Source organism: Strigops habroptila, chromosome 21, assembly GCF_004027225.2.
Source record: "Strigops habroptila isolate Jane chromosome 21, bStrHab1.2.pri, whole genome shotgun sequence".
Lineage (NCBI taxonomy): Eukaryota > Metazoa > Chordata > Aves > Psittaciformes > Psittacidae > Strigops > Strigops habroptila.
The window spans coordinates 1,336,237-1,350,650 of NC_044297.2; the positions used below are offsets into that span (position 1 = coordinate 1,336,237).

The 14,414-nt window shown below is 43.5% G+C and overlaps 1 protein-coding gene across 6 annotated transcripts in view; it reads left to right on the forward strand.

The window, feature by feature from the left end:
* LRRTM4 (leucine rich repeat transmembrane neuronal 4) overlaps positions 1 to 14,414 on the forward strand; it is a 530,617-nt gene that overhangs the window by 451,555 nt on the left and 64,648 nt on the right. For 3 of the 6 annotated variants that reach the window (XM_030510093.1, XM_030510092.1, XM_030510091.1), the window contains one exon: positions 5,931 to 6,005. The exons of 2 other annotated variants lie outside the window; for them this stretch is intronic. In XM_030510093.1, coding sequence (XP_030365953.1) covers positions 5,931 to 6,005 — 75 coding nt within the window. Of the gene's footprint in view, positions 1 to 5,930; positions 6,006 to 14,414 lie in introns of those variants that run through there. One more of the 6 variants, XM_030510096.1, reaches the window with a different exon arrangement.

Sequence of the window (14,414 nt, forward strand, 5' to 3'; positions counted from 1 at the left end):
CTTCATCTGATTTAACAAGATTCTGAGCTAAAGCCATCAGTCAAGAAAGCGCTTATGCACATGCTGCTCAGAGAAGCACTTCACTGTATTTTGCTTCATCTACTTCACTGCTTTTCCCCTGTTCTGTTTTATACCTTGCTCTGGAATGGCCAAGTTTGAGATCCTTTGTCACAGAAAAAAGTCTGTGCATTGAGAATAGTGGCGTGACCTCTGCAAGCTAAGAAATATTATTATGGAAGCTGCGAAGTTCATGGACTCTACAACACAAGATTTAGAGAGGAAAAAAGAAGTATTGGGGTCAATTTCACTGCAAGGTTTGTTGTAATGCATCATAGGAAGGCACTTGTGTGCCCTGTTCATATGATCTGGTCATAGTGCTACTCATTCCTTTCCCTTAAAGCAAACATTGCCCCATCCCTGGCAGTGTTCAAGGCCAGGTTGGACACAGGGGCTTGGAGCAACCTGCTCTAGTGGAAGGTGTCCCTGCCCGTGGCAGGGGGTTGGAGCTGGATGAGCTTTAAGGTCCCTTCCAACACAAACCAGTCTGGGATTCTGTGATTTGTCAGATACAGTCAGTCACTGCTTGGTTTTTGAAGTTTTGAGGGTGATGGAAGGGGATGTCAGTTGTGGCAGCCTTTTTATGGAAGCTTTTCTTACAGGAAAGTTGCAAAGCGCTGTAATAGATCAACAGAAATACGGGCAACATGAGAATTTAACTTCCCAGTCTTCTAGAATGACTCAGAAAGCTGAGGTGAAACCTGGGAACTCCCAAGCACTGCAGAGCCAAACCACCTACAATTTCTGACTGCTTTCACTTACATTTCCTTTGCAAGCTACTAATCAGGTCCAGCAGCAGCTATGGGGAAAGGTGTCACAAAGCTGTAAATTAAACCTCTGGGAATTGCAATCAAAAGAGCCTTGGCAGCCCTGGGCGCCTCGCATGAAGACAGTAATTGAGTGGGTTTGGTTCTCCTGCGTGTAAACACTGTCTCTGTTTAAGCTGGTTCATTAGAACTGGAAACTCTAGCTGATCTCTGCAAAGCTTTCCCATGCAATCAGGGTCCTGTGTGATTCGGGTCAGAATTACTGTCATCTGCAGTTTGTGCTTCCATGAAATAGAGAACTTGTGATGATGGAGGGAAGAGAATTGAAAAGCCTGTGCACACACACCCCAGAAAGAAAGAAAAAGAGGAAGTATTATCTTTAAAAAGCATGAAAACTGGTAAAAACCTGAAACTCACTCAAATAACTTCCCATTTCCTCCCTGAACAAACAGCAAGACCTGGTCTCAGTTTGGCTACAGAGCCAGAAATGAGAGATTTCAGTCCACATGGTCGAGCTAAGTCCTGAGCATGACACTACTGCCCCTGTCCTGTAGGAAGCTGTTGTTGCTGCACCAGCCTCTCTTGAAATCCTGTCCCCAAATCTAAATAGATCAGTTCAAGATGTTGTAGTTCTTACACAAATGGTGAATGCCTACTAAAGACATCTCAACATTGTTGCTTCCCAAAGCTTACAGCTTGTCTTGAATGTTAACAGCTGATATATTCCTTGGTATTTATATTCATCTCTATTCTTGGTTGACTTTACATAATCACATGAAGCCTTTTTATTTTCCTGTAAAAGGAGATTACTATGGTTAGCAACAACTGACGCCAGCAGAGACAGAATGGCTTAAAATAGTTGATAGAAAGGACGAGAAAGACACTAGCTTGTACAGAACATGTAGAAAGTTTCTCTGCTTTTACAACTGATTTTTAACACTGGATCATTCCCCCCACGGTGTTTTGGCTGAAGACCCTGTGATTTGGGATTCTTTTTCTGCATTTCCTATTGCTTTCAAACACTGAGCAAGGGCCCTTCCACTTGGATGTGATATAGTCCCTTCCTGTGTGAGAGAATTTCACATGGAGATAAGAACAAGAAAGGAAGTTTAAAAGCAGAACTGTTAAATGAACAGATCCATTGTGATGGCTTCTTACCACCCTTCTGAGGCAGCTTGAAGACACTGGTACCCCCAACAAGATAGTAACTTCAGTGGTCCACTGCTAAGACCAGGCATGTGAATTGTTTGTTCGGCCCCTTGGAGATACCAGCATGTTGGCTTTCAGAACTGCACATACCAACTTCTCCTGCATGCTTGTTAAATCAGTGCAGGAAATTACATGCTGTATCTCTATTCTGGCCATATGCCCCCCTGAAGCTCCCTATGGAAGCATGTGTTTTCGAGATCAAGCAGTGCAATGGTTGGGCAGTCCTGCAGGACCAGTGTTACACATCCACATTCTCCACTACAGGCTTTAGCTTCACTAAAATGAATGGAATTCTCCATTATTGTGTTAGCATCACTGGGAGAATTGACACAACCATTTGATGGGATTAAAGGCATCTATCTGTCAAACTGAAATGACTGCAGCTCTTCCGAGATCCCCAGCTAAGCATGCTGCCCACTGTATCATGTGAAGTGTTTCTTGAGTCAGGGCTTGTTTTACAGGTAACTTCTTGGCTGTAAGAGAAAAGATGTGCTCCTAGGTTGGTATTTCGTAGTACTCTGCAGGATTTTTAGGTGAAAGCTCCTGGATGCTTTCCCTGCTGTTGCATCCATATGAGGGACACAGTACAAGGGGGAATGGGTTTAAACTTAAACAGGGAAATGAAGTTAGATCTTAGGCAGAAGTTGTTCCCTGTGAGGGTGCTGAGGCGCTGGCACAGGGTGCCCAGAGAAGCTGTGGCTGCCCCATCCCTGGCAGTGTTCAAGGCCAGGTTGGACACAGGGGCTTGGAGCAACCTGCTCTAGTGGAAGGTGTCCCTGCCTGTGGCAGGGGTTGGAGCTGGATGAGCTTTAAGGTCCCTTCCAACCCAAACCAGTCTGGGATTCTGTGATTGTCCTGTGCTTGTTTTTTGTTGCAGTGGGGCTTACTTAATAAATTGGAGTAATACCAGAAGGTCCTTCTGTCGTGGCAGGGGGTTGTAGTCCTGAAAGAAGTATTTGTGTTGTAAAATGTAAAGCATTCATCATTTTGCAGTGATTTTTCTCTGCAATGAATTAATGTGTGTCCCACTGCAATGGTTTACAGTGTAGTTGTCACTGCAACACAATGCTGGGTTTAAGTTGTTGTTATTGCAGGACAAACCCGTATGTCATACAAAATTGATATGCTGCATTATGTATACTACCTTCACATTAACTTGGGATAATATTTGTCTTGTTACAAACCAGCTGTTCTATTGGTGTCATAAACAGATGTGTCTCTTCAATTTTCCTTATTCAGAAGAGAAAAGAGAAAACACCACAACAACATCCCCAAGAGCTGAGAACAAATACCTGGACTTGAAATATTCATATTCATCCAGGAGAGTGCAGAGCAGGTCCTAATAATGAAGAGAGAATGAATTAAAAGTTAGTAAAAAGAAATCTGGAAGGGCATAGTAGTCTTTTTTCCGTACAGTTAATACAGCTACTTTGATTAATGTGAAAGAGGAGAATAATTAGCTTAGTGAGGTAACTGGTGGAGGAGGGAAGGGCTCTGGATGTTGTCTACTGAGACTTTAGTAAAGCCTTTGATACCATTTCCCACGGTGTTCTCCTGGAGAAACTGGCTGCTCATGGCTTGGATAGGTGTGCTGTTCTCTGGGTAGAAAACTGTCTGGATGGAGGCCCAAGTGGTGGTGGATGGAGTTAAATCCTGTTGATGGCTGGGGGCAGTTCTCTTTAGTATCTTCATCAATGGTCTGGATGAGGGAATTGAGAGCACCCTCAGTGAGTTTGCAGGTGAAGCCACGTTGGGTGGGAGTGTTGATCTGCTAGGTGATAGGAGGCTCTATGGAGGGAAGGGATCATCCCCCTGTGCTCAGCCCTGGTGAGGCTGCACCTCGAATCCTGTGTCAGTTCTGGGCCCCTCACTACAAGAGAGACATTGAGGTGCTGGAGCGGGGTCCAAGAAGGGCAACAGAGCTGGAACAGGCTGCCCAGGGCAGTGGTGGAGTCCCCATCCCTGGAGGGCTTTAAAAGACACATAGATGCGGCGCTTGGGGACATGGTTTAGTGCTGGACTTGGCGGTGCTGGGTAACGGTTGGACTTGATGACCTTAAAGATCTTTTCCAGCCTAAACAATTCCATGTTTTGCCAAGCTTTTTGTGGTGGTTTGCGTGCTTTGTTGCAATCTGTGTGGCTTCCTCGTAGCCTTGCTCCATTGTGTAAACCGGTTGAAGAGGGCTTAGTGGAATTGTTGATGATTTATTGTTGAGTCATCTACTGTTTCATTATATTCTTCTCTTTGTGTCTGCAGTTTTGTTTTAATGAGTACTCAGTTATGAGGCAGCCTAGATCTCTAATGCACACTGTTTTGGTGTAGGAGGCTGAGCCAAACTCTGAAATCAGACTTTGTGTGCTGGTGCCAGTCAGCTTTGTGTGAGGCCAGGCTGTGGTGAGAATTGAGCTCATTGAACCCTGTGAACTTCATTCATTTATAGTGAGACTTTTATGTCTGTCTTCTGGGTGATAATACTGAAAATGATGGAGTAGAAGAGATCCCTGTGTTTAGTCAAGAGAGGAGCTCATTCTAACACACTCAGAGATTTAAGGCTAAGAAAGATGGGTGAAGGGATATTTCTGCTTTCTCTTACTTAAACAAAATGACAACAGCAACAAAGCAAATCCCAGTGAGAACTACGAGCTCTGCAAAGATGTGTCCCTGGGGCAGCAGGTCCTAACCAGGCTCCTGTCATCACCCAGGCACTGTGTAGCGGGTGCCACTTTTTATGTCAAGCCATTACAGCATCATTGACTGGGTGCATTGTACACATAGTTGTGTCCAATTACTTCGATTGCTGCAGGGCTCACATCTTACATCTGTAAATGAGCTCCAGAGTCAAAGGAGTGGATACTGGGGGAGGGGGGTTTGGTTGGTTTGGGGTTTTTTCTTAATTTTCAGGTTTTCCCTGTCCTTGTAGCAGAGGGTCAGATCCTGCTTGATTATTTTACCAGATCCAGTTATACATAAGCAATGAAAAAGCTCCTTGCCTGGGCAGCTTTGCTTCTTTGGCACCTTTTATGATTTAATTCGGTGGCAGTGTTTGCATCAGAAAGGGTGAGGGGAGGTTGGGCCTTGCTGTGATGTGATGAATTCCCACTGGATAAGGTAATTTCTGCAGGATTGTTCTAGTGGTATAAGGTAAAGACACCACCTGTAAGTGACTGTGGTGTGGAAGACTGAACACATCAGGCTTGGAGTAGCAAATGAGTCCTCTGAAACACCTTTTACCATGACACATGGGGCTGGGATGGCACAGTGGGATGGCACGAGATGAGCTGTTGATTTCAGTACAGACTATACTTTCAGCAAGGAAAGATCTGCTAGTTACGAATCACCTGTAACCTCAGATCATTTTAGTGATCAAATCTAGTATCAAAGAGGTGACTTGATTTCTTTTTCTGTCTAGTAACTCTTCCTCATTTATTCAGGTGTCTAGGAAGCATGGAACCATGACATTCGCTGCAGCAGTGAATTCCAGAGTTTGATAGTACCAAAAATTCCAGATTGCGGGTTATAATTACATATAATTACATTGTTTCGAGAGGTGTATGTTAAAGAGTTCTTAAAATGATCAAAGATGATGACTTTTAAGATTAAATTGACTTTTTACGTTACATCTATGAGACATTTTAATAACATAATTGTATTGTCTTTTCTGTTCCCATATAATGTTACTCACCTGCAGTATTGGGTGTGTTCTAGTGATAGTCAAACCTTTCTGACGTTAAAGGCACTTGGTAGCTACTACAGCTGTTAAAAGCATCAGTTACTCAAAGCAACAGCCATCTGTGTCATGAGTAGGGTTGAATTATTCCTGGTGGGGTTCAGCATCATTTCATGCAGGGCAGAATCTGGTTTAGCGTTTAGAGTAGAGGAACCTGTTTCTGTTGCAGGGGCTGCCAGGCTGTGGGGAGATTTTTTATGAAGGCTTTGAACTCTCTGCTCCAGCTTTTCTTCATCCGTCCAAGGTGAGTGGTCATCTCAAAATTCAGCCAATTACTAATGAATGTGCCAAATGTTTAAGCTTATTTCTATGAGTACAGGGCAGAGTTGTTCCTCTGCAGCTTTGTTGTCTCGGGAAAGTTTTGAAGCTCGCAGCGGAGTTTGGTACCTCTAAGGAGATTTTCCTTCCTTAGCTGAGCTGTTACATCATCTTGACTGGTTCTTTTGGAGCTGATGCAAATAATGTCTTTAGTTAGTACAAAGCTTAAGCTTTCAGAACAGAGTTTTGACACAACGTGTACTTGCTGAAAGTTTTGGTTGCTAAAAACTCCGTAAGGGAAGATGTGATATTTAAATGCAGGCCCTGCAGTTTTCTTTATGCTGAGCTGATGGATTCCTTAATTTACAACAGATACAGTATACAACAATGGAATACCTGAAATGAAACAAAACCGTGACAGTGATTAAATCACTTTTGTTTTGTCTTTAAACCATGCAATCAAATGCAGAACCAGTTTCAGATGCGTTGTATGTTCACTGTATCTATACACTGTTCTGTATCTGTTGTATAGAACCATAGCAGAACCCTTTCTTCTTCCAACTTTTGGGCTGGGATACTAAATGAAGGCCTGTGTAAACCTGCTGTTGAGCAGGGCCACCATAGTTATCTCCTCTACATGAGAATGGATGCTCTGGGCATGACAACTGTTTAGTAAGATGAAAACGTGAGTGTTTCTGGACAAGGATCCACTGTTGTGTTCTCTGCTGCAGTACCAGAGTGTTCTGATGGCTTCAGCTTCTGAGGCTCCTTTTGCATCTCGTGGCATGGGAAGCAAATTGCCTTCAGCAAGAATTTTGAGTGTTGGCAATTTGAAAGTCTATATTTTTATGTGTGTATGTATATATATTCTTTAAAACCGGATAGTTAGGCATGGAAAAACTTTGACTGCTAAACTTGCTGAGACTTCTTCCTTCCGATTTACTAGAATATAGCCCTGAATATGTAGCTCTTGGTGGCAAATGAATTTGGATCTGCACAGTGCCCTCAGTGTACAGAAAGCTGCTTGTTACTGTTTAGGGCATTCTTTGGGAATTGCTGGTTGTTTTGATGGGGACAATTCTGGCCAATTGTTTGTATCTCCAGGTGTTGTTGTATTTGAAACTACATAGAAGTGAAATCTTTGCCACACAGCACCCTTCAGCTGTGAACTGGATGTGAGAGGAGTGTCCTCACTCCTAAGTAATGTATTGAGAAACAACGTGGAGCGACTTGACTGTGATTGTCATTAAGTCACTGGAAGACCATGGAATAAAATCAGAAGATCTGGAATTTGCATCCATTGCCCTTCCAACAGCTTGTTCTTTTTAGCTATTTCTTCATGTTTAAAGGTATCTGTTTCCAGCATCTCTGAAAATCAGTTCCCGTTCAGTTTGGTGGTACTGACATGAAGGCTGTTGCTGGTACCTAAGATGATACACTTGTAAGAAATGTTTGCACACTTCAGGAGTGAAATCTGCACGAGTCACCAGTGGGGATCAAAGATGTGCTTTTCCTGGAGCAGACGTGTGATGACTTCTTCCTTCATGTCACATTAGAGAGCACATTAGAGGTCTTGCACCATTTCACTTCCAGTTCAGGGAAATGCTTCTGTTATAGTTGTGAACAAATTATTGGCAGCTCATGTATTTTCACATGCCAAGAATTATTTTCCTGGAATATACAACTGTGCTTGTAAGTTTTACTGCATATATTTGGAGAAACAAGCAGAATAGCATGATCTGGGAGGGAAAGTGTCTCCTTGGCTACCTGTAAAATTGCTCTGGCTAAAAGATAGCCAGCGTGATCTAGCATTGAAATGTCTTCAGCAGTGGAGGAGTAGGAGAATTAAGTAACAGCATAATAAGTAAGGAAACATACAGCTTATTTAGAGTAGTATTTATATCTGTACTTCATAACTATAAAGAAGAGACAGTCTGTATTTAAGTGACTGTAGCATCTTGATACTCTGGTGTGTATGTGCAGAGTACAGTGCCTGCAAGCCCACTGTGAGCTTGGCCTCCGTAAGTCACACAAGCAGCTCAGTGTGTTGAAGTTGTGTGTTATGTGGGATAAAATGACACTTAAAAGGAGGACAGCACCAGAGTAGGCTGGTGGAGATGACCAGAGTGGAAGGTAGTGGAGCTGGGTTCGTTCTGGTGCTAATAGTGCTCTTGATGACTGTGAAAGAGCACTTCATCCCTGCATTTGGAACCAGTTTAAGAAGTGCCTTGAGATGTACCAAGCTGTACTGGAGTTAAGGTGTTACTGTGTATCAAGGACCTAAAAGGCTGATGTTAATAGCTTTAATTTCACTCAGACTGTAAATCCTGTATCAAGTGAAGTGCTTTGTGTGCTGGAGTTCTCTCCCAGCGCACTTGGCTTCTCTTATATGACTTCAGAACCAAAATTACCCATTCTCCATACTTGCTCCTGAGTCTGTTCATACATATATATACACACACACTGTATATATGCATATAGCTAAAAACTGTATTTCCATTGGCTGTAAGACAGCAAAAGGAAACTTGCCATCATTAGAAGTTGCAGATCAATAGAGTGATTCGATAGCAGTAAGTATTGAAATGATAAGGGTGGTGAATAGCTCTCAGCTGGAACAGTTTTGAAGGGAGATCTTGGGATTCTTGTCTGTTTTCAAAAAGCAGGAAACCTCTGGAGAATTAAGGTCATTATTCCAAACTTTAATCCATCAATTCTTGGTCCAGTCTCTAATGGTGGCTTTTTTAATTGGTTATAGCAGTTTATTTCTGTACACAGAGGTGGGGTATCTGTAACCATCCGGGGTTAGATTGGGTGCATACTTCCAATTGAAAGCAATCCCTCTGTTCGTATATAACATGCTGGGAAGGGGTTCCTCAGAGCAGCTGTTAGTCCTGGTCCATGTGGGGCTGAGGCATTTAAACTACAGCTGCATTATAGAATCATAGAATAGGGTTGGAAAGGACCTTAAGATCATCTAGTTTCAACCCCCTGCCATTGGAGCAACGCAGCACCTCTTGGGCTAAAACCAGTGGTTTTTTGAGATACTCAGATTCATAGACAAAAAGCAATGCTTTAGGAAGCAGACCTTTGGGGTTGGTTTTCCTGTAAGTACAATTAAAAGCCTATGTTGGCAACATCCTTCTCCCATCCTCCTGTTTTGCCCAGTTTCATTCATGGGCACTCTATCATGAAACATTTGCTCTCTGATATACAACGAAGACCATTGCAATGAAGATGTTGGAATATTTTCCATCTTCTCTACTGAAGTAGAGGCCAAACCAGTTCTGCTTACTTAAGAGCACTGGAAAGAGAGCATTGGTGATGGTTCTCATTATCCACTGTGTACCATTGAAGGGGAAAGCAGTTTGATTAATTCAGAAGTCTACCAAATTGAAAGGCACAAACATGTTTGCAAGTCTTTTTGGGAATGCAGTGTTACTCACTGCTGTGTGCTGGCTTATGGGTAAAGCTACACAGCCCTTGGCTGTGTTAGAGGGGAAGAAGTGAGACACTGAACAAGTGCTGGGATAACCTGGAGTGCAGCAGGGCTGGAGCTGAGCGAGCTGTGAGGGCTGTTGCTTTACACAGTGACGTTCATGGGTTTGATTTTTCCCCTCCTGCAGCCAGGTTATGGCAGCATTCAGCAGTCTGAAAGGAGCTGCTTGTTTAATGCTCCCTGGGATGGATCCCAAGGCTTAGAAAGTACTTTGAAACCTTTCAGTAAAAGGAAGCATATGCTAATGGTTCATTAGTGGATGTATAGTCTACCCAGACTTTATTACTGCTGTATGACCCAGAGTAAGCAGCACTGCTTATGCTCATGGTCAGCCTGTGGCCAGAACAGGTGCTGAAGTTTGAGGTTTGAGCAGTAAAATCAGCCTTTTTGGTGGTTGTTTTCTGATGCAGATGTTGTGCTTTGGAACACTGATCTCAGGGGGTAGGCAGACATTTGGTGCAAGCTATTCCCATGCCTGCAAAGAGCTTTCAGCTCCTCAGTGTTAGTATTATTCTCCTGTTTTGCTAATTCATCTTTGGGTTTATGCTTAGCAGCAGCAGTGCTTATTTTAATAGATTATGAATTACTCTGTGGAGAAGTTCTCAGCAGTGTGGATCTCAAAAGGAGGCAGGAAGGAAGAAAGAGAGAGTAGGGAAAAAATAGAATAGAAATTTTCCTCTGTCCTTTTCCAGCTGACTGGGAACGGGTTGAAAGTAGTCCCAGGGCATGACATAGCATCTATTAATTCTGGGAGCAACGCTTTACACATGGCTAATGATCCCTGGATGGATTCATTTCCTTTGGTTTCAACAGCTTAGATCTGAGCATTAGAATGATGGATTTGTCTTGGTCCTGAAGGCTTCCATTTGAAAGTCAAAACTTCTCGTGGATGAATGCTTAGGCTTGTTAGCTCCTGCAGTGAGCTGCTGCCCCCCTAAAGACAGGTTGAAGGAGGGGATCCTGCCCCTCTATTCTGCTGTCATGAGACCCCACTTGGAACGCTGTATCAGGACTGTGTGGACCTGATGTCCCCAGCATAAGGACATGGAGCTGTTGGAGCAAGTCCAGAGGAGGCCACGAGGATGCTCAGGGGCTGGAGCAGCTCCCGTATGGAGCCAGGCTGAGAACATTGGGGCTGTTGAGCCTGGAGAAGAGAAGCTGCGTGGAGACCTCAGAGCAGCTTCCAGTGTCTGAAGGGGGCTACAAGGATGCTGGAGAGGGACCTTCATCAGGGACTGGAGAGATAGGACAAGGGGTGATGGGTTCAAAGTGAAACAGGGGAAGTTCAGGTTGGAGATAAGGCAGAAGCTCTTCCCTGTGAGGGTGCTGAGGCGCTGGCACAGGGTGCCCAGAGAAGCTGTGGCTGCCCCATCCCTGGCAGTGTTCAAGGGCAGGTTGCACAGAGCATCGCATGACATGGTCTGGGGTGAGGTGTCCCTGCCTGTGGCAGGGGGTTGGAGCTGGATGATCTTAAGGTCCTTTCCAACCATGTCAGTGAAACCATTCCATGATCCTATAAGAGGATGAGAATTTGCATGGGTCGTCTTAGCGTTTGTGTTCAAGCTGCTATTTGGCTCTGTTGTGAACTGACACAGAGAACTGGTTAATGGCAGAGTATTAAATCAAAGGCCATCCAGTCATACTCAGTGGTACAAAATAACTTTGGTGATGCTAGCATAGCAGCTCAAGCTTTAAATTAAATATTACATTAGGTTAGTGCTGTCTGCTGCTCTGTTTGGAGTAAATACATGTGGTAGTGTCTTATTTTTTCTTCTTCAGTAAGTCTCTTAGTGATGCATGTACCCAGAGTTGACACTTGCAGTGGTTAAATATTAAATGTCTGCTACTTTTCTCTTGCAACGTGTGGGCTCGCAGCACTGTACCCAGTTTATTGAGTGTCCTAGGATATTTTAGAGATTCAGGATGATGGTTCTCATTATCCATTGTGTTCCATTGAGGAGAAAAGCAGTTTTATTAATTCAGAAGTCTACCAAATTGAAAAGCACAAACAGTTTCATAGAAAAGCCCAGAGAGTGTTAATGCTGTGAACTTGCCAGGACAGTGAGTTGAGTATGTGGGCAGGTAAGCAAGCCCCCGTCCAAGAGGTAACCAAGGTGTATATTTACTACAGCTCATCCGTATTGTCCATGCTATCATCCTGGTCTATAATAAGCACTGTCTTACCTTCCTATCCAAGAAAGATGCCAGCAGAACTCACCATAGGATAAATGCACACCCATGGGTGGTTCCCATTAAGCACAGTGAGTTTCAAACTTCATTTGTGATCAGGATGCACGAATTACATTTGTTACTTTGCAATTCCAAGTAACTATGGGAAATCCAGGTAGGTTTGCTGTGTGTGTGTCTGCCCTTCTGTAAGATGAAGTCAGATGGGTACAGAGCAAGGCCGTGGGGCAACCACGGCTAAACCATGACACCATTCGATTCAGTGAGTGCTGTAACCAGCTCAGGGGCTGGCTCAGTGGTAGCAGCACAGGCAGCATGTTCTGGGGAGCTGAGGCTGTAGTTATGGTTTTCTGTTTGCTCATTGCCTGGTTACAGATAGCATTCCTCTTAAGATTTTTCTCCTAATGGGAAAATCAGGCTGTGAACAACTGACTCATTTTACCAGAGTTAAATTGAATGTATGTCATTGCAGACAGCGGGCAGGCACTGACCGAGCAGGAGAGCCTTCCATGGCTGAGCTTACCCCTCTATCCACAGCAGCTGAGGGGATCTGCTTTGGGGGTTAGATCCATGTAAAAAGCTTGAACACGTGCCCTGGTGCTTAAAGTTGAAGATCTGGAATTAAAATCTTATCAAAAGAAGCTGGATCTTCAGCTTGCCATGAATATGAGCTTCCTCCACATCCGTGTTTCTAGCCCGATGTATGATGTGGTGGCTGCTTTATGGAGGATGCGGGTTTGTTTCTTATTTTTTCTTTTCTTTTTTTCCTTCTTTTTCCCTTTTTTTTTGGTGACTGAAGCAGCTGCTGTCTAGCTGGGAGGAAAATTGATAACTCCACACTGTAGCCAACAGGGTGCTTGCATTGGAGTCATTGATTTCCTTCCCTGCCAGGCACTGCCTGCTCCAGTCTCTCTGCAGAAGGCAGACTGCATCCTTTATGGACTTCATTATCAGTGCAGTCGTGCAGAGACTCCACCAACAGACTATAATGGCATTATTATGGAAAGGGTAGTGTTTGATAAAGCCACTTGGTTTAGAGACCCTGAAGACCACTTCTGTTGTTCCCTTGAAATGCCAGCATTGGCCTGGAAGCTGTTCGCTGTTGTAAAGGTTTCAGCCACTTTCAGGATCCAGTGTTTTGATGCTTTTCTTCTTTTTGTAATTTTTCTTGCTTACTCAGGGCAAAGCCAAGAAGCTCTTTCCAGCTTTGATTGTGGGAGCTGAGCTGCAAAGCTGAGACAACTCCTTTAAAAATGTGCCTTTTGTTTTGGACATAAAGGACCAGATTCTAATGGATCTTGACCCAGAGAATCCAAATAGCCCTCACTGTGTCTCTTGATCTGGCAAGACAAGATTTGCATTAAAAACATTAAGTTCTTCAATTTTAAATCCATATTTTCTTATTTTTTAAATCAAAGCATGCAGGTTTTTTCCACAAACCAGAAGTAATCACTAAATGCTGCCAGTTTAACTCGGTCTGACCTCAGTAGAACCAACCTCTTTGAAATTCTCTTGCCATTATTTGATGTTATCTGTTCCTATAGGTACTGTCAGTCAGAGCAGCTTCTTCTCATGCACAAAAGCAGGTTTTGTAGGAACATTTTGCACTAGCCGAAGTGCTGAGGTTTAGCCTGGCTCATTCAGTGTGTAAATATTTGCCTGCAGTCCTCTTTCTGAATGTCTGAGCCTAACCAAGCATCGTGCTCCACAGACAGGCGGGGAAAATGGTCTGTGGAGAAAAAATTTGGCAAGCTCCTTTAAAAAGAAGGTGTGCAGATGGGATCCAGAAAAACAAATCCTTGGAGTGTTAGAACAAAATACATTGTTTTTCAAGGGAATGATTTTTCTCGAATGCAGAAGGGAATCCAATGCCTGATTTGACTCTCTTTTTAGTTGAGCATCAGAACCCTTTGCAGCTCTGTTTACTTCTTAAGAGTAAAAATGAATTAAGTGTTTGAATACCAGATAGGGGCATAAAGCATAAAAATCCCAGCCTGGTTTGTGTTGGAAGGGAGCTTAAAGCTCCTCCAGTTCCAACCCCCTGCCACGGGCAGGGACACCTTCCACTAGAGCAGGTTGCTCCAAGCCCCTGTGTCCAACCTGACCTTGAACACTGCCAGGGATGGGGCAGCCACAGCTTCTCTGGGCACCCTGTGCCAGCGCCTCAGCACCCTCACAGGGAAGAGCTTCTGCCTCAGAGCTCATCTCAATCTCCCCTCTGGCAGGTTAAAGCCATTCCCCTTGTCCTGTCCCTACAGGCCCTTGTCCAAAGCCCCTCTCCAGGTTTCTTGTAGGCTGTTCTATATCGAACAGTATATTCTATACTATTCATTAGAAAATTCAGTATTAATTGAATATAATAATTGTTCTGCTTTGAAAATTGGAATTCCTGTTACAGGTCATTGATTTTCTTTTGTGGTTTTGGTTTGTTTTTTTTAAGTAGCCACCTTGAATCAGTTAAGATTAACATCGCTATTAAGCTGTTGCTATTAGAGCTGATGGTAATGCTTGTTTTTTATATTCCTTGAAAATACTTCAGGCATAGCTGCTGTCTAGACACTATCATTTTCTGTTCAGTTCCAAATTGTTCCCAGTGTGGTTTCTGATTGTAACATCAGGGTGGGAAGAAATACCATAAAATGAAACGGAAAACTATCTGTAGTCATAGGATTAAGAACTGAGGAAGGGGTAAAATCCTTCTACCTGCTTCTA